This window comes from Ictalurus furcatus, chromosome 19 (assembly GCF_023375685.1).
Source record: "Ictalurus furcatus strain D&B chromosome 19, Billie_1.0, whole genome shotgun sequence".
NCBI lineage: Eukaryota > Metazoa > Chordata > Actinopteri > Siluriformes > Ictaluridae > Ictalurus > Ictalurus furcatus.
In genome coordinates, this window is record NC_071273.1 from 26,872,988 (window position 1) to 26,894,911 (window position 21,924).

The following is a 21,924-nucleotide window of genomic DNA, read 5'->3' on the forward strand; positions in this document are numbered from 1 at the left end:
CCCGTCTCCCGGCACGCGCTCAATGAGGAACGACAACAACCGCGTCATCACTAGCGCCCTCTACCGCAGCGGAGACAGACAGACAGACAGACAGACAGACACACACAATTGTTTATTTATTTTAAATCATTTGTTAGGTTTTGTTTATTTTTATTTGATCAGGTTTAACATGTTATTTAATGAGTCTCCTGCCTAAGTGTTGCTACTGTGTGTAACATAACTACACTAACATGGAAACCATAATATATAATATAATATATAAATTACGTAGGCCGCACGGTGCCTTAGTGGTTAGCACGTTCGCCTTTTCCAGTTCATTCCCAATGGTAGTCCTTATCACTACGGGTGCAATATATTTTTGGCCACATGTTGATTCCATGGCGCTGTTTCGAGGCTTTTTTTTTTTTTTTTTTTGAAGATCTACATTTTGAATCACGTCCGCTGCCGCGAAAACCAGGTAAAACTTTATCGGCTTCATTTTTTCGGCTTTCACCTCTTTTTGTTTATTTCTTTTTTTTTCCCCAGACAACGATTAACAGTACCTCTGACACAGGCAGCAGTTGAGAAGACACCAAAAAAAAGAGATCCTGTTTAGCTTGTGGTTAGCCAAATTCTCATTATCTGGGTGATGGCTCCTCTGTACATTACTTTTAGCAGGCTGGTGATGTTAAATACTTCTACTGCTCCAGGAAAGTCTTTGAGGCATACTCTGCAGAGGGCCTTCTGGTCGTCTGTGCAGGTTCTGTCACCAGCCACTAAAACAAGGACCCAATAGCCCTCATATCCACACTGGTTTCCCTGGAGTGGCAGGCAAGTACATTTACTGTCCTGCTAAAGGGCTCTCCCTGTATCAGGCACAGGGAATGAATGCAGAGATGACATGGGCAGAGTTTCAGCAGTCCTCATTCTATGAGGCTGAGAGGCAGAGGTGAATTGTTGAAAAGAGAAAATAACTCTGTTGTGAAACACAGCATTTAAGGTCTGTGTATGGCACGTCTGGTTCCAAGACAAGTACAAGCTTGGATTTTGGTAAATAGTTACAAAGCCATGAACACTTACTGTGTAATACTGTTGTCCATGAATCTCATTCTATTTGTTCTGTGCTCTCTCTCTCTCTCTCTCTCTCTCTCTCTCTCTCTCTACCATTGTGGAATTGTGTACAGACTTTGTATTTTTAATTATTTGTCTGGTGTATTCGTAAATATGTTTTATCTTGCTTGTATTTGTAAATGTTTTAAAACACTTAGTCCTTATCTGCAACACATTTTCAATAACTTACTATAACACACTCTGCATATATTATTTAGAAAGTTATTTTAATTTTGACAAACTGTGAATTTCACGTTCTCTTTTAACAGTTCATTTTACACACTGAAAGTGTATCAAAATAGTAAATGTTGACAATGCCTCTTTTTTAAAAAGTTACATAGTTACAATATGTAACAGATAATATAATAAAAATAAACTAAAACATGATGAAAACATCAAAATGTTGTGTGGTGTGTTCATTTTAAATATAGATATGTAATTATTTGAAATAGTAACTACTAATGACAATGTCCCCATCAATAATGGTTTATTAATGAACATTTTTACATTGTGCTCACCTTAAACAAACAAAACTCTTGGGAAATGTCTTATTTTTGTACATCATATTGTTTTCATATGTTTATCATATTTTTATGGATTCGACATTAAAAACAAGTTTTTTTTTTAACTTACATTTTAGGCAAGGTGGGATTCGAACCTACTTTTTTACGTTAGGTTCGTCCGACCCGCCTCCCAGATTTTCCTCGCTTTCTATTGGCTAGTCAGTGCTCTACACCTACGTGCGACTGGCCTGCGCGGCGGTTCGATTCCCACCGTGGCCCTGTGTGTGCGGAGTTTGCATGTTCTCCCCGTGCTGCGGGGGTTTCCTCCGGTTTCCTCCCCCACTCCAAAGACATGCTGATTGGTGTGTTCAAAGTGTCCGTAGTGTATGAATGGTGTGTGTGTGTGTATGTGATTGTGCCCTGCGATGGATTGGCACCCTGTCCAGGCTGTACCCCGCCTTGTGCCCCATGCTCCCTGGGATAGGATCCAGGTTCCCCGTGACCCTGAAGGAAGGATAAGCGGTATAGAAGATGGATGGATGGATGGATGGATAAATTATCTATTAAATATTATTATACTGCGTGTGTGTGCGAGACCCTGTGTAGGATAAGCGTTACCGAATGGATATTATTATATATTAAATGATTAACTTATTGAACTAACAGTATTGGTATGGATTCAATTCAATTCAATTCAATTCAATTTTATTTGTATAGCGCTTTTTACAATAGACATTGTCTCAAAGCAGCTTTACAGAAATATCAACATGGTATACAGATATTAAAGGTGCGAATTTATCCCAACTGAGCAAGCCACTGAGTGGCGACGGTGGCAAGGAAAAACTCCCTAAGATGTTTTAAGAGGAAGAAACCTTGAGAGGAACCCGACTCAGAAGGGAACCCATCCTCATCTGGGTAACAACAGATAGTGTGAAAAAGTTCATTATGGATTTATATGAAGTCTGTATGGCCTTAGGAGCAGCCGTAGTCCCAGCAGTCTGGAATTAGAGAAGATTTGAGCTCCATCCAGAGGCAGAAAGGATCTGGATCTCTAGTATCTCCATAAATTCATGTGGGGCTCGGCGAAAGGAGAGAGGGAGAAAAAAGATTATTATGACTGCGAAGTAGTAGAACAGAATCTAGTCAGGGTAGGCTTGAGTAAACAAATACGTTTTAAGCCTAGACTTAAACACTGAGACTGTGTCTGAGTCCCGAACACTAATAGGAAGACTGTTCCATAACTGTGGGGCTCTATAAGAGAAAGCTCTTCCCCCTGCTGTAGCCTTCACTATTCGAGGTACCGTCAAATAGCCTGCATCTTTTGATCTAAGTAGGCGTGGCGGATTATATAAAACCAAAAGGTCGCTTAGATATTGTGGCGCGAGACCATTTAGTGCTTTATAGGTTAATAAAAGTATTTTATAGTTAATGCGAGATTTTACTGGGAGCCAATGCAGTATTGATAATATCGGTGTGATATGGTCGTACCTTCTAGTTCTAGTTAGGACTCTAGCAGCTGCATTCTGGACTAACTGGAGCTTATTTATATTCCTACTGGAACATCCAGACAGTAAGGCATTACAGTAATCTAATCTAGAGGTGACGAATGCATGAACTAGTATTTCCGCATCATGTAGTGACAATATGTTTCTTATTTTAGAAATATTTCTGAGATGAAAGAAGGCTATCCTAGTAATATTATCTACATGAGCATCAAATGATAGGCTGGAGTCAATAATCACTCCAAGGTCTTTAACTGCTGCACATGATGAAACAGAAAGACCATCCAGAGTAACCATGTGATCAGAAAGATTACTTCTAGCTACACGTGGGCCTAATAAAAGTATTTCTGTTTTATCAGAATTAAGTAGAAGGAAGTTAGTTAACATCCAATGTCTAATGTCCTTTACACAATCCTCAGCTTTACTAAGCTTCTGTCTGTCCTCTGGCTTCGCTGAAACATACAACTGTGTATCATCAGCATAACAGTGGAAGCTAATTCCATGTTTACGAATAATTTGACCTAGGGGTAGCATATATAAAGTAAAGAGCAGTGGGCCTAAAACAGAACCCTGTGGAACTCCAAAGGTAACCTCAGTACGCATGGAGAATTCACCATTTACATCTACGAACTGATAACGATCGGTCAGATAAGACCTGAGCCAGGAGAGGACTGTTCCCTTAATACCAACAACATTTTCTAATCTATCAAGGAGAATAGTGTGATCTATAGTATCAAAAGCTGCACTAAGGTCCAGTAACACAAGCAGAGAGACACAACCCTGATCGTAGGTCAGTAGAAGGTCGTTTACTACTTTAACTAATGCTGTCTCTGTGCTATGATGAGGTCTAAACCCTGACTGATACATTTCATGAATGTTATTCCTATCTAAGTACGAGCATAACTGCTTTGCTACAACCTTTTCTAACATCTTAGAGATGAAGGGGAGATTTGATATTGGTCTATAGCTGGACAATTGAGACGGGTCAAGATCAGGTTTTTTAATCAAGGGTTTAATAACTGCTAATTTAAGTGATTTAGGTACATAGCCAGTGCTTAGGGAAGAATTGATTATATTTAGAAGTGGTTCAATTACTCCTGGACAAATCTGTTTAAAGAAACATGTAGGTACGGGATCTAGTATGCAAGTTGATGAATTGGCTGAAGAGATTAATGTAGCTAGTTCGGTCTCTCTAAGCGGAGCAAAACACTCTAAACATTGATCTGATATTGCTACATTGTCATGTAATGGGTTTGTTACAGTACTGTCCGGTTTTAATTTAATGGCCTGTATTTCACGTCTAATATTTTCAACCTTACCGATGAAAAATTTCATGAAATCTTCACTGCTATGTAATGATTGAGTGTTTCTCTCTGTAGTGGTTTTATTCCTAGTTAATTTTGCTACTGTGTTGAAAAGGAATCTAGAATTGATTCCTTTCCACTACGCCATAATCTTATAGTAGGCTTGTTCTAGCTACTGCCACTTTTAAATTGCCTGAGAGGTGATTCTTTTAATAATAAAATGAAAAGATGCCAACTGTTAAGAAAGTTTAAAAATTAGGTTCATAGATTGAACACTAGGTGTCACTATCACATAAGAATGAATCCGAAATTACGGCTGTAATGTTTACAAGCTACCGGCAGCAGCAAAGACGCAAGAAAAGTCCAGTGGGTTTCTATTGACATTCCTCGGTATATCTTTTGACTCTCTCCAGATGTTCCATTGATGTGCTGATGGTCCACTTGGGTTGTAGAGGAAGGGGGTCAGAACCAGCACTCAGCTTTGTATCAGTTGTTGTGGGATGATTGTGTTGAATGCTGACTTGAAGTCTATGACCAGCATCATTACACAGATGTCCAGACTGGAGAGGGTGTAGCAGACACGGCATCCTCTGCTGAGCGTTTGGAATATACAAAGCAAATGCAAAAGAGTACTTAGGGTTAGGGTTAGGCTCAGAGTCATTTCTGAATTCAATTACAGTTTTAATTTAAAGTCTATTTTATCAAACTGAAGTTATTAACTGTTCCATGACGGAGACTTCACGGCAAAATGTCCGTAGCAATTGGAAGAACATTCACAGTCATCTTGATGGTTTCTGTGTGGTATCATCCACAGTAACCTCATTGATCTTCAGGCAGTCCATGATGGAGGGCATCCTCAGCATCAGCAAGTGATTTTCAGGTGATGAGAACTCCAACCAGAAGTAGATAGATAGATAGATAGATCGTTAGACAGATAGATAGATAGATAGATATACAGATAGATAGACAGATAGATAGATATACAGATAGATATACAGATAGATAGATAGATAGACAGATAGATAGATAGATAGATAGATAGATAGATATAGAAGGAAGTGGGGCATCAGGATGGATCAGGCAGGTCCGGAGAGCAGAAGAGGTTCTCAGGAGTATCATGTGTCGCTCGACAGGGAGATTTTGACTTTTACAATCCTTTCTTTTATTTTATTTAAACAAAGTTCTCCCTCCACTACAGAGCACAGAGCCTCCTCACAACACCACACTGCCTCGAACATCTCCAAGTCCCCCATACTCCTGTAAAATTTAAAATCAATCAGAATTCTTGATTTGATTATTCACAACTCTCAGCGGTCCCATACATTCTACCGAGTCCTCTGCCCGTGAGAGGTCCGTCCCTGTGATGTTCACCAGCTGCCGGAGTGTCACAATCCCTGAGAGTTTCGGCAGGTTCTTAAGGAAGCTCTCCTCCACCATCTGTGCCCCATGTACCCGCATGTATGAATCTTTTCTATCCATTCTTCTGCTCTAGACCAAAGAAGAACTTAGAAGGAGCATACATCTCATTCATGCTTTTAAAGCGTGAGCGGACCAGCGCCCCCTGTGCTGTAATGCCTAACAGGTCATTCATTATAGCTTTTTTACTTTTGAGGGCTTCAATCTGCCCTCGATCTCTTGTGGTCTCCAAACACTGGAGTTCCACTATTCCAGTCTCCAGGGCTTTCAGAGATCTGACAATGTCTCTTGTGACATTAAGAGTGTACTGTTGACAAAATGCTTTAATTTGAGCTTTAGCCACATCCCACCACTGTTGTACAGAACTAAAAGCCACCTTCTCTGATTTAAAAATGTTCCATAAATAAATAAAATATCTCTAAAATTAGTATCCTCTAAAAGTGCAGTTTTAAAATGCCAGTAAGCACTCTGAGTGTGTAAGTGTATTAGTGTATGAGTGTGTTAGTGTATTAGTGTATGAGTGTGTTAGTGTATGAGTGTGTAAGTGTATGAGTGTGTAAGTGTATTAGTGTGTTAGTGTATGAGTGTGTAAGTGTATTAGTGTGTTAGTGTATGAGTGTGTGAGTGTATGAGTGTGTGAGTGTATGAGTGTGTAAGTGTATGAGTGTGTAAGTGTATGAGTGTGTTAGTGTATGAGTGTGTAAGTGTATGAGTGTGTTAGTGTATGAGTGTGTAAGTGTATGAGTGTGTAAGTGTATTAGTGTGTTAGTGTATGAGTGTGTAAGTGTATGAGTGTGTAAGTGTATGAGTGTGTTAGTGTATGAGTGTGTAAGTGTATGAGTGTGTTAGTGTATGAGTGTGTTAGTGTATGAGTGTGTAAGTGTATTAGTGTGTTAGTGTATGAGTGTGTGAGTGTATGAGTGTGTGAGTGTATGAGTGTGTAAGTGTATGAGTGTGTAAGTGTATGAGTGTGTAAGTGTATTAGTGTGTTAGTGTATGAGTGTGTTAGTGTATGAGTGTGTAAGTGTATGAGTGTGTAAGTGTATGAGTGTGTTAGTGTATGAGTGTGTAAGTGTATGAGTGTGTTAGTGTATGAGTGTGTAAGTGTATGAGTGTGTAAGTGTATGAGTGTGTAAGTGTATGAGTGTGTAAGTGTATGAGTGTGTAAGTGTATGGGTGTGTAAGTGTATGAGTGTCTAAGTGTATGAGTGTGTAAGTGTATGAGTGTGTAAGTGTATGAGTGTGTTAGTGTATTAGTGTGTAAGTGTATGAGTGTGTAAGTGTATGAGTGTGTAAGTGTATGAGTGTGTTAGTGTATGAGTGTGTAAGTGTATGAGTGTGTTAGTGTATGAGTGTGTTAGTGTATGAGTGTGTAAGTGTATGAGTGTGTAAGTGTATGAGTGTGTTAGTGTATGAGTGTGTAAGTGTATGAGTGTGTTAGTGTATGAGTGTGTAAGTGTATGAGTGTGTAAGTGTATGAGTGTGTAAGTGTATGAGTGTGTAAGTGTATGAGTGTGTAAGTGTATGGGTGTGTAAGTGTATGAGTGTCTAAGTGTATGAGTGTGTAAGTGTATGAGTGTGTAAGTGTATGAGTGTGTTAGTGTATGAGTGTGTTAGTGTATGAGTGTGTGAGTGTATGAGTGTGTTAGTGTATGAGTGTGTTAGTGTATGAGTGTGTAAGTGTATGAGTGTGTAAGTGTATGAGTGTGTTAGTGTATGAGTGTGTAAGTGTATGAGTGTGTTAGTGTATGAGTGTGTAAGTGTATGAGTGTGTAAGTGTATGAGTGTGTTAGTGTATGAGTGTGTAAGTGTATGAGTGTGTTAGTGTATGAGTGTGTAAGTGTATGAGTGTGTTAGTGTATTAGTGTGTAAGTGTATGAGTGTGTAAGTGTATTAGTGTGTTAGTGTATGAGTGTGTAAGTGTATGAGTGTGTTAGTGTATGAGTGTGTAAGTGTATGAGTGTGTTAGTGTATGAGTGTGTAAGTGTATGAGTGTGTAAGTGTATTAGTGTGTTAGTGTATGAGTGTGTAAGTGTATTAGTGTGTAAGTGTATGAGTGTGTTAGTGTATGAGTGTATGAGTGTGTGGGTGTGTAAGTGTATGAGTGTGTAAGTGTATGAGTGTGTAAGTGTATGAGTGTGTTAGTGTATGAGTGTGTAAGTGTATGAGTGTGTTAGTGTATGAGTGTGTAAGTGTATGAGTGTGTTAGTGTATGAGTGTGTGAGTGTATGAGTGTGTGAGTGTATGAGTGTGTTAGTGTATGAGTGTGTGAGTGTATGAGTGTCTAAGTGTATGGGTGTGTTAGTGTATGAGTGTGTTAGTGTATGAGTGTGTAAGTGTATGAGTGTGTTAGTGTATGAGTGTGTAAGTGTATGAGTGTGTAAGTGTATGAGTGTGTTAGTGTATGAGTGTGTTAGTGTATGAGTGTGTAAGTGTATGAGTGTGTTAGTGTATGAGTGTGTAAGTGTATGAGTGTGTAAGTGTATGAGTGTGTAAGTGTATGAGTGTGTTAGTGTATGAGTGTGTGAGTGTATGAGTGTGTGAGTGTATGAGTGTGTTAGTGTATGAGTGTGTGAGTGTATGAGTGTCTAAGTGTATGGGTGTGTTAGTGTATGAGTGTGTTAGTGTATGAGTGTGTAAGTGTATGAGTGTGTAAGTGTATGAGTGTGTTAGTGTATGAGTGTGTTAGTGTATGAGTGTGTAAGTGTATGAGTGTGTTAGTGTATGAGTGTGTAAGTGTATGAGTGTGTAAGTGTATGAGTGTGTAAGTGTATGAGTGTGTTAGTGTATGAGTGTGTAAGTGTATGAGTGTGTTAGTGTATGAGTGTGTAAGTGTATGAGTGTGTAAGTGTATGAGTGTGTTAGTGTATGAGTGTGTAAGTGTATGGGTGTGTTAGTGTATGAGTGTGTTAGTGTATGAGTGTGTAAGTGTATGAGTGTGTTAGTGTATGAGTGTGTAAGTGTATGAGTGTGTAAGTGTATGAGTGTGTTAGTGTATGAGTGTGTGAGTGTATGAGTGTGTGAGTGTATGAGTGTGTGAGTGTATGAGTGTGTTAGTGTATGGGTGTGTAAGTGTATGGGTGTGTAAGTGTATGAGTGTGTTAGTGTATGAGTGTGTAAGTGTATGAGTGTGTAAGTGTATGAGTGTGTTAGTGTATGAGTGTGTAAGTGTATGAGTGTGTTAGTGTATGAGTGTGTGAGTGTATGGGTGTGTTAGTGTATGGGTGTGTAAGTGTATGGGTGTGTAAGTGTATGAGTGTGTAAGTGTATGAGTGTGTAAGTGTATGAGTGTGTAAGTGTATTAGTGTGTTAGTGTATGAGTGTGTTAGTGTATGAGTGTGTTAGTGTATGAGTGTGTGAGTGTATGAGTGTGTAAGTGTATGAGTGTGTTAGTGTATGAGTGTGTAAGTGTATGAGTGTGTAAGTGTATGAGTGTGTAAGTGTATGAGTGTGTAAGTGTATTAGTGTGTTAGTGTATGAGTGTGTAAGTGTATTAGTGTGTAAGTGTATGAGTGTGTAAGTGTATGAGTGTGTAAGTGTATGAGTGTGTAAGTGTATGAGTGTGTTAGTGTATGAGTGTGTAAGTGTATGAGTGTGTAAGTGTATGAGTGTGTTAGTGTATGAGTGTGTAAGTGTATGAGTGTGTAAGTGTATGAGTGTGTTAGTGTATGAGTGTGTAAGTGTATGAGTGTGTAAGTGTATGAGTGTGTTAGTGTATGAGTGTGTGAGTGTATGGGTGTGTGAGTGTATGAGTGTGTGAGTGTATGAGTGTGTAAGTGTATGAGTGTGTTAGTGTATTAGTGTGTTAGTGTATGAGTGTGTAAGTGTATGAGTGTGTAAGTGTATGAGTGTGTTAGTGTATGAGTGTGTAAGTGTATGAGTGTGTAAGTGTATGAGTGTGTTAGTGTATTAGTGTGTTAGTGTATGAGTGTGTGAGTGTATGAGTGTGTAAGTGTATGAGTGTGTTAGTGTATTAGTGTGTTAGTGTATGAGTGTGTAAGTGTATGAGTGTGTAAGTGTATGAGTGTGTTAGTGTATTAGTGTGTTAGTGTATGAGTGTGTAAGTGTATGAGTGTGTAAGTGTATGAGTGTGTTAGTGTATGAGTGTGTAAGTGTATGAGTGTGTAAGTGTATGAGTGTGTTAGTGTATTAGTGTGTTAGTGTATTAGTGTGTTAGTGTATGAGTGTGTTAGTGTATTAGTGTGTTAGTGTATGAGTGTGTTAGTGTATGAGTGTGTTAGTGTATTAGTGTGTTAGTGTATGAGTGTGTGAGTGTATGAGTGTGTGAGTGTATGAGTGTGTTAGTGTATGAGTGTGTTAGTGTATTAGTGTGTTAGTGTATGAGTGTGTTAGTGTATGAGTGTGTTAGTGTATTAGTGTGTTAGTGTATGAGTGTGTGAGTGTATGAGTGTGTAAGTGTATGAGTGTGTTAGTGTATGAGTGTGTGAGTGTATGGGTGTGTGAGTGTATGAGTGTGTAAGTGTATGAGTGTGTAAGTGTATTAGTGTGTTAGTGTATGAGTGTGTAAGTGTATGAGTGTGTTAGTGTATGAGTGTATGAGTGTGTGGGTGTGTAAGTGTATGAGTGTGTTAGTGTATGAGTGTGTAAGTGTATGAGTGTGTTAGTGTATGAGTGTGTAAGTGTATGAGTGTGTAAGTGTATTAGTGTGTTAGTGTATGAGTGTGTAAGTGTATGAGTGTGTAAGTGTATTAGTGTGTTAGTGTATGAGTGTGTAAGTGTATGAGTGTGTTAGTGTATGAGTGTATGAGTGTGTGGGTGTGTAAGTGTATGAGTGTGTAAGTGTATGAGTGTGTTAGTGTATGAGTGTGTAAGTGTATGAGTGTGTAAGTGTATGAGTGTGTAAGTGTATGGGTGTGTAAGTGTATGGGTGTGTAAGTGTATGGGTGTGTTAGTGTATGAGTGTGTGAGTGTATGAGTGTGTGAGTGTATGGGTGTGTGAGTGCATGGGTGTGTGAGTGTATGAGTGTGTGAGTGTGTGAGTGTATGAGTGTGTTAGTGTATGAGTGTGTGAGTGTATGAGTGTGTGAGTGTATGAGTGTGTGAGTGTGTTAGTGTATGAGTGTGTGAGTGTATGAGTGTGTTAGTGTATGAGTGTGTGAGTGTATGAGTGTATGAGTGTGTGAGTGTATGAGTGTGTTAGTGTATGAGTGTGTGAGTGTATGGGTGTGTGAGTGTATGAGTGTGTAAGTGTATGAGTGTGTAAGTGTATGAGTGTGTTAGTGTATGAGTGTGTAAGTGTATGAGTGTGTTAGTGTATGAGTGTGTGAGTGTATGAGTGTGTTAGTGTATGAGTGTGTGAGTGTATGAGTGTGTAAGTGTATGAGTGTGTTAGTGTATGAGTGTGTAAGTGTATGAGTGTGTAAGTGTATGAGTGTGTTAGTGTATGAGTGTGTAAGTGTATGAGTGTGTTAGTGTATGAGTGTGTGAGTGTATGAGTGTGTTAGTGTATGAGTGTGTAAGTGTATGAGTGTGTTAGTGTATGAGTGTGTGAGTGTATGGGTGTGTTAGTGTATGGGTGTGTAAGTGTATGGGTGTGTAAGTGTATGAGTGTGTAAGTGTATGAGTGTGTAAGTGTATGAGTGTGTAAGTGTATTAGTGTGTTAGTGTATGAGTGTGTTAGTGTATGAGTGTGTTAGTGTATGAGTGTGTGAGTGTATGAGTGTGTAAGTGTATGAGTGTGTTAGTGTATGAGTGTGTAAGTGTATGGGTGTGTAAGTGTATGAGTGTGTAAGTGTATGAGTGTGTTAGTGTATGAGTGTGTTAGTGTATGAGTGTGTAAGTGTATGAGTGTGTAAGTGTATGAGTGTGTTAGTGTATGAGTGTGTAAGTGTATGAGTGTGTAAGTGTATGAGTGTGTTAGTGTATGAGTGTGTAAGTGTATGAGTGTGTTAGTGTATGAGTGTGTGAGTGTATGGGTGTGTTAGTGTATGGGTGTGTAAGTGTATGGGTGTGTAAGTGTATGAGTGTGTAAGTGTATGAGTGTGTAAGTGTATGAGTGTGTAAGTGTATTAGTGTGTTAGTGTATGAGTGTGTGAGTGTATGAGTGTGTGAGTGTATGAGTGTGTAAGTGTATGAGTGTGTTAGTGTATGAGTGTGTAAGTGTATGGGTGTGTAAGTGTATGAGTGTGTAAGTGTATGAGTGTGTTAGTGTATGAGTGTGTTAGTGTATGAGTGTGTAAGTGTATGAGTGTGTAAGTGTATGAGTGTGTTAGTGTATGAGTGTGTGAGTGTATGAGTGTGTTAGTGTATGAGTGTGTAAGTGTATGAGTGTGTTAGTGTATGAGTGTGTAAGTGTATGAGTGTGTAAGTGTATGAGTGTGTTAGTGTATGAGTGTGTTAGTGTATGAGTGTGTAAGTGTATGAGTGTGTAAGTGTATGAGTGTGTTAGTGTATGAGTGTGTGAGTGTATGAGTGTGTTAGTGTATGAGTGTGTAAGTGTATGAGTGTGTTAGTGTATGAGTGTGTAAGTGTATGAGTGTGTAAGTGTATGGGTGTGTAAGTGTATGAGTGTGTAAGTGTATGAGTGTGTAAGTGTATGAGTGTGTAAGTGTATGAGTGTGTTAGTGTATGAGTGTGTAAGTGTATGAGTGTGTAAGTGTATGAGTGTGTTAGTGTATGAGTGTGTAAGTGTATGAGTGTGTAAGTGTATGAGTGTGTTAGTGTATGAGTGTGTAAGTGTATGAGTGTGTAAGTGTATGAGTGTGTTAGTGTATGAGTGTGTGAGTGTATGGGTGTGTGAGTGTATGAGTGTGTGAGTGTATGAGTGTGTAAGTGTATGAGTGTGTTAGTGTATTAGTGTGTTAGTGTATGAGTGTGTAAGTGTATGAGTGTGTAAGTGTATGAGTGTGTTAGTGTATGAGTGTGTAAGTGTATGAGTGTGTAAGTGTATGAGTGTGTTAGTGTATGAGTGTGTTAGTGTATTAGTGTGTTAGTGTATTAGTGTGTTAGTGTATGAGTGTGTTAGTGTATTAGTGTGTTAGTGTATGAGTGTGTTAGTGTATGAGTGTGTTAGTGTATTAGTGTGTTAGTGTATGAGTGTGTGAGTGTATGAGTGTGTGAGTGTATGAGTGTGTTAGTGTATTAGTGTGTTAGTGTATGAGTGTGTTAGTGTATGAGTGTGTTAGTGTATTAGTGTGTTAGTGTATGAGTGTGTGAGTGTATGAGTGTGTAAGTGTATGAGTGTGTTAGTGTATGAGTGTGTGAGTGTATGGGTGTGTGAGTGTATGAGTGTGTAAGTGTATGAGTGTGTAAGTGTATTAGTGTGTTAGTGTATGAGTGTGTAAGTGTATGAGTGTGTTAGTGTATGAGTGTATGAGTGTGTGGGTGTGTAAGTGTATGAGTGTGTTAGTGTATGAGTGTGTTAGTGTATGAGTGTGTTAGTGTATGAGTGTGTTAGTGTATGAGTGTGTTAGTGTATGAGTGTATGAGTGTGTGGGTGTGTAAGTGTATGAGTGTGTAAGTGTATGAGTGTGTTAGTGTATTAGTGTGTTAGTGTATGAGTGTGTAAGTGTATGAGTGTGTAAGTGTATTAGTGTGTTAGTGTATGAGTGTGTAAGTGTATGAGTGTGTTAGTGTATGAGTGTATGAGTGTGTGGGTGTGTAAGTGTATGAGTGTGTAAGTGTATGAGTGTGTTAGTGTATGAGTGTGTAAGTGTATGAGTGTGTAAGTGTATGAGTGTGTAAGTGTATGAGTGTGTAAGTGTATGGGTGTGTAAGTGTATGGGTGTGTTAGTGTATGAGTGTGTGAGTGTATGAGTGTGTGAGTGTATGAGTGTGTGAGTGCATGGGTGTGTGAGTGTATGAGTGTGTGAGTGTGTGAGTGTATGAGTGTGTTAGTGTATGAGTGTGTGAGTGTATGAGTGTGTGAGTGTATGAGTGTGTGAGTGTGTGAGTGTATGAGTGTGTGAGTGTATGGGTGTGTGAGTGTATGGGTGTGTGAGTGTATGGGTGTGTGAGTGTATGGGTGTGTGAGTGTATGGGTGTGTGAGTGTATGAGTGTGTAAGTGTATGAGTGTGTAAGTGTATTAGTGTGTTAGTGTATGAGTGTGTAAGTGTATGAGTGTGTTAGTGTATGAGTGTATGAGTGTGTGGGTGTGTAAGTGTATGAGTGTGTTAGTGTATGAGTGTGTAAGTGTATGAGTGTGTTAGTGTATGAGTGTGTAAGTGTATGAGTGTGTAAGTGTATGAGTGTGTTAGTGTATGAGTGTGTAAGTGTATGAGTGTGTAAGTGTATTAGTGTGTTAGTGTATGAGTGTGTAAGTGTATGAGTGTGTTAGTGTATGAGTGTGTAAGTGTATGAGTGTGTAAGTGTATGAGTGTGTGAGTGTATGGGTGTGTGAGTGTATGAGTGTGTGAGTGTATGAGTGTGTGAGTGTATGAGTGTGTGAGTGCATGGGTGTGTAAGTGCATGGGTGTGTTAGTGTATGAGTGTGTGAGTGTATGAGTGTGTGAGTGTATGAGTGTGTGAGTGTATGAGTGTGTGAGTGCATGGGTGTGTAAGTGCATGGGTGTGTTAGTGTATGAGTGTGTGAGTGTATGAGTGTGTGAGTGTGTGAGTGTATGAGTGTGTGAGTGTATGGGTGTGTGAGTGTATGGGTGTGTGAGTGTATGGGTGTGTGAGTGTATGAGTGTGTATGGGTGTGTGAGTGTATGAGTGTGTAAGTGTATGAGTGTGTAAGTGTATGAGTGTGTTAGTGTATGAGTGTGTAAGTGTATGAGTGTGTTAGTGTATGAGTGTGTTAGTGTATGAGTGTGTGAGTGTATGAGTGTGTTAGTGTATGAGTGTGTAAGTGTATGGGTGTGTAAGTGTATGAGTGTGTAAGTGTATGAGTGTGTAAGTGTATGAGTGTGTAAGTGTATGAGTGTGTTAGTGTATGAGTGTGTAAGTGTATGAGTGTGTAAGTGTATGAGTGTGTTAGTGTATGAGTGTGTAAGTGTATGAGTGTGTAAGTGTATGAGTGTGTTAGTGTATGAGTGTGTTAGTGTATGAGTGTGTTAGTGTATTAGTGTGTTAGTGTATGAGTGTGTAAGTGTATGAGTGTGTAAGTGTATGAGTGTGTTAGTGTATGAGTGTGTAAGTGTATGAGTGTGTAAGTGTATGAGTGTGTTAGTGTATGAGTGTGTTAGTGTATTAGTGTGTTAGTGTATTAGTGTGTTAGTGTATGAGTGTGTTAGTGTATTAGTGTGTTAGTGTATGAGTGTGTTAGTGTATTAGTGTGTTAGTGTATGAGTGTGTTAGTGTATGAGTGTGTTAGTGTATTAGTGTGTTAGTGTATGAGTGTGTGAGTGTATGAGTGTGTGAGTGTATGAGTGTGTTAGTGTATTAGTGTGTTAGTGTATGAGTGTGTTAGTGTATGAGTGTGTTAGTGTATTAGTGTGTTAGTGTATGAGTGTGTGAGTGTATGAGTGTGTAAGTGTATGAGTGTGTTAGTGTATGAGTGTGTGAGTGTATGGGTGTGTGAGTGTATGAGTGTGTAAGTGTATGAGTGTGTAAGTGTATTAGTGTGTTAGTGTATGAGTGTGTAAGTGTATGAGTGTGTTAGTGTATGAGTGTATGAGTGTGTGGGTGTGTAAGTGTATGAGTGTGTTAGTGTATGAGTGTGTTAGTGTATGAGTGTGTTAGTGTATGAGTGTGTTAGTGTATGAGTGTGTTAGTGTATGAGTGTATGAGTGTGTGGGTGTGTAAGTGTATGAGTGTGTAAGTGTATGAGTGTGTTAGTGTATTAGTGTGTTAGTGTATGAGTGTGTAAGTGTATGAGTGTGTAAGTGTATTAGTGTGTTAGTGTATGAGTGTGTAAGTGTATGAGTGTGTTAGTGTATGAGTGTATGAGTGTGTGGGTGTGTAAGTGTATGAGTGTGTAAGTGTATGAGTGTGTTAGTGTATGAGTGTGTAAGTGTATGAGTGTGTAAGTGTATGAGTGTGTAAGTGTATGAGTGTGTAAGTGTATGGGTGTGTAAGTGTATGGGTGTGTTAGTGTATGAGTGTGTGAGTGTATGAGTGTGTGAGTGTATGAGTGTGTGAGTGCATGGGTGTGTGAGTGTATGAGTGTGTGAGTGTGTGAGTGTATGAGTGTGTTAGTGTATGAGTGTGTGAGTGTATGAGTGTGTGAGTGTATGAGTGTGTGAGTGTGTGAGTGTATGAGTGTGTGAGTGTATGGGTGTGTGAGTGTATGGGTGTGTGAGTGTATGGGTGTGTGAGTGTATGGGTGTGTGAGTGTATGGGTGTGTGAGTGTATGAGTGTGTAAGTGTATGAGTGTGTAAGTGTATTAGTGTGTTAGTGTATGAGTGTGTAAGTGTATGAGTGTGTTAGTGTATGAGTGTATGAGTGTGTGGGTGTGTAAGTGTATGAGTGTGTTAGTGTATGAGTGTGTAAGTGTATGAGTGTGTTAGTGTATGAGTGTGTAAGTGTATGAGTGTGTAAGTGTATGAGTGTGTTAGTGTATGAGTGTGTAAGTGTATGAGTGTGTAAGTGTATTAGTGTGTTAGTGTATGAGTGTGTAAGTGTATGAGTGTGTTAGTGTATGAGTGTGTAAGTGTATGAGTGTGTAAGTGTATGAGTGTGTGAGTGTATGGGTGTGTGAGTGTATGAGTGTGTGAGTGTATGAGTGTGTGAGTGTATGAGTGTGTGAGTGCATGGGTGTGTAAGTGCATGGGTGTGTTAGTGTATGAGTGTGTGAGTGTATGAGTGTGTGAGTGTATGAGTGTGTGAGTGTATGAGTGTGTGAGTGCATGGGTGTGTAAGTGCATGGGTGTGTTAGTGTATGAGTGTGTGAGTGTATGAGTGTGTGAGTGTGTGAGTGTATGAGTGTGTGAGTGTATGGGTGTGTGAGTGTATGGGTGTGTGAGTGTATGGGTGTGTGAGTGTATGAGTGTGTATGGGTGTGTGAGTGTATGAGTGTGTAAGTGTATGAGTGTGTAAGTGTATGAGTGTGTTAGTGTATGAGTGTGTAAGTGTATGAGTGTGTTAGTGTATGAGTGTGTTAGTGTATGAGTGTGTGAGTGTATGAGTGTGTTAGTGTATGAGTGTGTAAGTGTATGGGTGTGTAAGTGTATGAGTGTGTAAGTGTATGAGTGTGTAAGTGTATGAGTGTGTAAGTGTATGAGTGTGTTAGTGTATGAGTGTGTAAGTGTATGAGTGTGTAAGTGTATGAGTGTGTTAGTGTATGAGTGTGTAAGTGTATGAGTGTGTAAGTGTATGAGTGTGTTAGTGTATGAGTGTGTTAGTGTATGAGTGTGTTAGTGTATTAGTGTGTTAGTGTATGAGTGTGTGAGTGTATGAGTGTGTGAGTGTATGAGTGTGTTAGTGTATGAGTGTGTGAGTGTATGAGTGTGTGAGTGTATGAGTGTGTTAGTGTATGAGTGTGTAAGTGTATGAGTGTGTTAGTGTATGGGTGTGTGAGTGTATGGGTGTGTGAGTGTATGAGTGTGTGAGTGTATGGGTGTGTGAGTGTATGGGTGTGTGAGTGTATGGGTGTGTGAGTGTATGGGTGTGTGAGTGTATGGGTGTGTGAGTGTATGAGTGTGTTAGTGTATGAGTGTGTGAGTGTATGGGTGTGTGAGTGTATGGGTGTGTGAGTGTATGAGTGTGTGAGTGTATGAGTGTGTGAGTGTATGAGTGTGTGAGTGTATGAGTGTGTGAGTGTATGAGTGTGTAAGTGTATGAGTGTGTTAGTGTATGAGTGTGTTAGTGTGTGAGTGTGTGAGTGTGTGAGTGTATGAGTGTGTTAGTGTATGAGTGTGTTAGTGTGTGAGTGTGTGAGTGTATGAGTGTGTGAGTGTGTGAGTGTGTAAGTGTATGAGTGTGTAAGTGTATGAGTGTGTAAGTGTATGAGTGTGTTAGTGTATGAGTGTGTTAGTGTATGAGTGTGTGAGTGTATGAGTGTGTAAGTGTATGAGTGTGTGAGTGTATGAGTGTGTAAGTGTATGAGTGTGTTAGTGTATTAGTGTGTTAGTGTATGAGTGTGTAAGTGTATGAGTGTGTAAGTGTATGAGTGTGTTAGTGTATGAGTGTGTTAGTGTATGAGTGTGTTAGTGTATGAGTGTGTTAGTGTATGAGTGTGTGAGTGTATGAGTGTGTGAGTGTATGAGTGTGTAAGTGTATGAGTGTGTTAGTGTATGAGTGTGTAAGTGTATGAGTGTGTTAGTGTATGAGTGTGTGAGTGTATGAGTGTGTGAGTGTGTAAGTGTATGAGTGTGTTAGTGTATGAGTGTGTTAGTGTATGAGTGTGTTAGTGTATGAGTGTGTTAGTGTATGAGTGTGTAAGTGTATGAGTGTGTAAGTGTATGAGTGTGTAAGTGTATGAGTGTGTTAGTGTATGAGTGTATGAGTGTGTGGGTGTATGAGTGTGTGAGTGTATGAGTGTGTGAGTGTGTTAGTGTATGAGTGTGTAAGTGTATGAGTGTGTTAGTGTATGAGTGTGTGAGTGTATGAGTGTGTAAGTGTATGAGTGTGTTAGTGTATGAGTGTGTAAGTGTATGAGTGTGTAAGTGTATGAGTGTGTTAGTGTATGAGTGTGTAAGTGTATGAGTGTGTTAGTGTATGAGTGTGTTAGTGTATGGGTGTGTAAGTGTATGGGTGTGTTAGTGTATGAGTGTGTAAGTGTATGAGTGTGTAAGTGTATGAGTGTGTAAGTGTATGAGTGTGTTAGTGTATGAGTGTGTGAGTGTATGAGTGTGTGAGTGTATGAGTGTGTAAGTGTATGAGTGTGTGAGTGTATGAGTGTGTAAGTGTATGAGTGTGTGAGTGTATGAGTGTGTGAGTGTATGAGTGTGTAAGTGTATGAGTGTGTTAGTGTATGAGTGTGTTAGTGTATGAGTGTGTGAGTGTATGAGTGTGTGAGTGTATGAGTGTGTGAGTGTATGAGTGTGTAAGTGTATGAGTGTGTTAGTGTATGAGTGTGTTAGTGTATGAGTGTGTGAGTGTATGAGTGTGTAAGTGTATGAGTGTGTTAGTGTATGAGTGTATGAGTGTGTGGGTGTGTTAGTGTATGAGTGTGTAACAAGGCAGTTGATCCTCAGTGCTGAACTTCTGTAACAGTAATTTATGTAACTGTGTTGTTCTGCACAAGATGTGAATTACACACCGGATGTGTGTGTGGGAGAGAGATAGGTTTGTGGTGGATGGGTGTGTATGTGTGTGAAAACGGCTGCATTTGTATACACACTGATTGAAGTCGTGAACATCTCAGTATTACTGATCATATCGACTCTTACTTAGAATTCCTTTCATTAAAACTCATCTAGCTTTTGGGACAGAACCTTAAAATGTCTAATTGTAGTAAGAACCTGTGATGAACAAACTGAGAGAGAGAGAGAGCGAAAGAGAGAGCGAGAGAGAGAGAGAGCGCGAGGGAGAGAGAGAGCGAGGGAGGGAGAGAGAGCAAGGGAGGGAGAGAGAGAGAGAGTGAGGGAGAGAGAGAGCGAGGGAGGGAGAGAGAGAGCGAGGGAGGGAGAGAGAGAGAGAGAGAGCAAGGGAGGAGAGAGAGCGAGGGAGGAGAGAGAGAGAGCGAGGGAGGGAGAGAGAGAGAGAGAGAGCAAGGGAGGAGAGAGAGCGAGGGAGGAGAGAGAGAGAGAGCGAGGGAGGGGGAGAGAGAGGGAGAGAGAGAGAGAGCGAGGGAGGGAGAGAGAGAGAGAGAGAGCAAGGGAGGAGAGAGAGCGAGAGCAAGGGAGGGGGAGAGAGAGAGAGCGAGGGAGAGAGAGAGTGAGGGAGAGAGAGCGAGAGCAAGGGAGGGGGAGAGAGAGAGAGCGAGGGAGAGAGAGAGTGAGGGAGAGAGAGCGAGGGAGAGAGAGTGAGGGAGGGAGAGAGAGAACGAGGGAGAGAGAGAGCAAGGGAGGGAGAGAGAAAGAGCAAGGGAGGGAGAGAGAGCAAGAGAAAGAGAGTGAGCCAGAGCGGGCGAGAGAGAGTACTACTCAGTAACATTATGTCTGGTTTGATTTCGTCTCAGATGTGTCAGGTGACTCAAACGGTGCTGAAGCGACTCAGGGTCTGAAACACGGAATCAACTTTAAGAAAAACAAAGAGGGAAAATGTTTCATTGTGTGTTAGTGTATGAGTGCGTTAGTGTATGAGTGTGTAAGTGTATTAGTGCGTTAGTGTATTAGTGTGTAAGTGTATGAGTGTGTTAGTGTATGAGTGTGTTAGTGTATGAGTGTGTAAGTGTATTAGTGCGTTAGTGTATTAGTGCGTTAGTGTATTAGTGTATAAGTGTATGAGTGTGTAAGTGTATGAGTGTGTTAGTGTATGAGTGTGTAAGTGTATTAGTGTGTAAGTGTATTAGTGCGTTAGTGTATTAGTGTGTAAGTGTATGAGTGTGTTAGTGTATGAGTGTGTAAGTGTATTAGTGCGTTAGTGTATTAGTGCGTTAGTGTATTAGTGTGTAAGTGTATGAGTGTGTAAGTGTATGAGTGTGTTAGTGTATGAGTGTGTAAGTGTATTAGTGCGTTAGTGTATTAGTGTGTAAGTGTATGAGTGTGTTAGTGTATGAGTGTGTTAGTGTATGAGTGTGTAAGTGTATTAGTGCGTTAGTGTATTAGTGCGTAAGTGTATGAGTGTGTTAGTGTATGAGTGTGTGAGTGTATGAGTGTGTGAGTGTATGAGTGTGTGAGTGTATGAGTGTGTTAGTGTATGAGTGTGTAAGTGTATGAGTGTGTTAGTGTATGAGTGTGTGAGTGTATGAGTGTGTGAGTGTATGAGTGTGTTAGTGTATTAGTGTGTTAGTGTATGAGTGTGTAAGTGTATGAGTGTGTTAGTGTATGAGTGTGTTAGTGTATGAGTGTGTGAGTGTATGAGTGTGTGAGTGTATGAGTGTGTGAGTGTATGAGTGTGTAAGTGTATTAGTGTATGAGTGTGTGAGTGTATGAGTGTGTTAGTGTATGAGTGTGTGAGTGTATGGGTGTGTTAGTGTATGGGTGTGTTAGTGTATGAGTGTGTAAGTGTATGGGTGTGTAAGTGTATGAGTGTATTAGTGTATGAGTGTGTGAGTGTACGAGTGTGTGAGTGTACGAGTGTGTGAGTGTATGAGTGTGTTAGTGTATGAGTGTGTAAGTGTATGAGTGTGTTAGTGTATTAGTGTGTTAGTGTATGAGTGTGTAAGTGTATTAGTGTGTTAGTGTATGAGTGTGTTAGTGTATGAGTGTGTTAGTGTATGAGTGTGTGAGTGTGTGGGTGTGTGAGTGTATGAGTGTGTGAGTGTATGAGTGTGTAAGTGTATTAGTGTGTTAGTGTATGAGTGTGTGAGTGTATGAGTGTGTGAGTGTATGAGTGTGTTAGTGTATGAGTGTGTTAGTGTATGAGTGTGTGAGTGTATGAGTGTGTGAGTGTATGAGTGTGTGAGTGTATGAGTGTGTAAGTGTATGAGTGTGTAAGTGTATGAGTGTGTAAGTGTATGAGTGTGTAAGTGTATGAGTGTGTAAGTGTATGAGTGTGTTAGTGTATGAGTGTGTTAGTGTATTAGTGTGTTAGTGTATGAGTGTGTAAGTGTATGAGTGTGTTAGTGTATGAGTGTGTAAGTGTATGAGTGTGTAAGTGTATGAGTGTGTAAGTGTATGAGTGTGTAAGTGTATGAGTGTGTTAGTGTATGAGTGTGTAAGTGTATGAGTGTGTTAGTGTATGAGTGTGTTAGTGTATGAGTGTGTAAGTGTATGAGTGTGTTAGTGTATGAGTGTGTTAGTGTATGAGTGTGTAAGTGTATGAGTGTGTTAGTGTATGAGTGTGTAAGTGTATGAGTGTGTGGGTGTGTTAGTGTATGAGTGTGTAAGTGTATGAGTGTGTTAGTGTATGAGTGTGTAAGTGTATGAGTGTGTGGGTGTGTTAGTGTATGAGTGTGTTAGTGTATGAGTGTGTTAGTGTATGAGTGTGTAAGTGTATGAGTGTGTTAGTGTATGAGTGTGTTAGTGTATGAGTGTGTTAGTGTATTAGTGTGTTAGTGTATGAGTGTGTGAGTGTATGAGTGTGTGAGTGTATGAGTGTGTTAGTGTATGAGTGTGTGAGTGTATGAGTGTGTGAGTGTATGAGTGTGTTAGTGTATGAGTGTGTTAGTGTATGGGTGTGTGAGTGTATGGGTGTGTGAGTGTATGAGTGTGTGAGTGTA

The 21,924-nt window shown here is 40.0% G+C and overlaps 2 protein-coding genes across 3 annotated transcripts in view; one reads left to right on the forward strand and one right to left on the reverse strand.

The window, feature by feature from the left end:
- ccdc107 (coiled-coil domain containing 107) overlaps positions 1–31 on the reverse strand; it is an 18,788-nt gene extending 18,757 nt beyond the window's left edge. Inside the window, exon 1 of one of the 2 annotated variants that reach the window (XM_053650527.1) lies at positions 1–31. This exon is cut by the window's left edge and continues 267 nt beyond it. The gene's annotated coding sequence lies outside the window, so the exon portion shown is untranslated. The other variant, XM_053650526.1, reaches the window with a different exon arrangement.
- An 844-nt stretch (positions 32–875) lies between these two features.
- The window catches only part of cmah (cytidine monophospho-N-acetylneuraminic acid hydroxylase), a 34,605-nt gene continuing 13,556 nt past the window's right edge, over positions 876–21,924 (forward strand). Inside the window, exon 1 of the mRNA XM_053650059.1 lies at positions 876–928. Within this exon, the coding sequence (XP_053506034.1) occupies positions 876–928 (53 nt within the window). The remainder of the gene's footprint in view (positions 929–21,924) is intronic.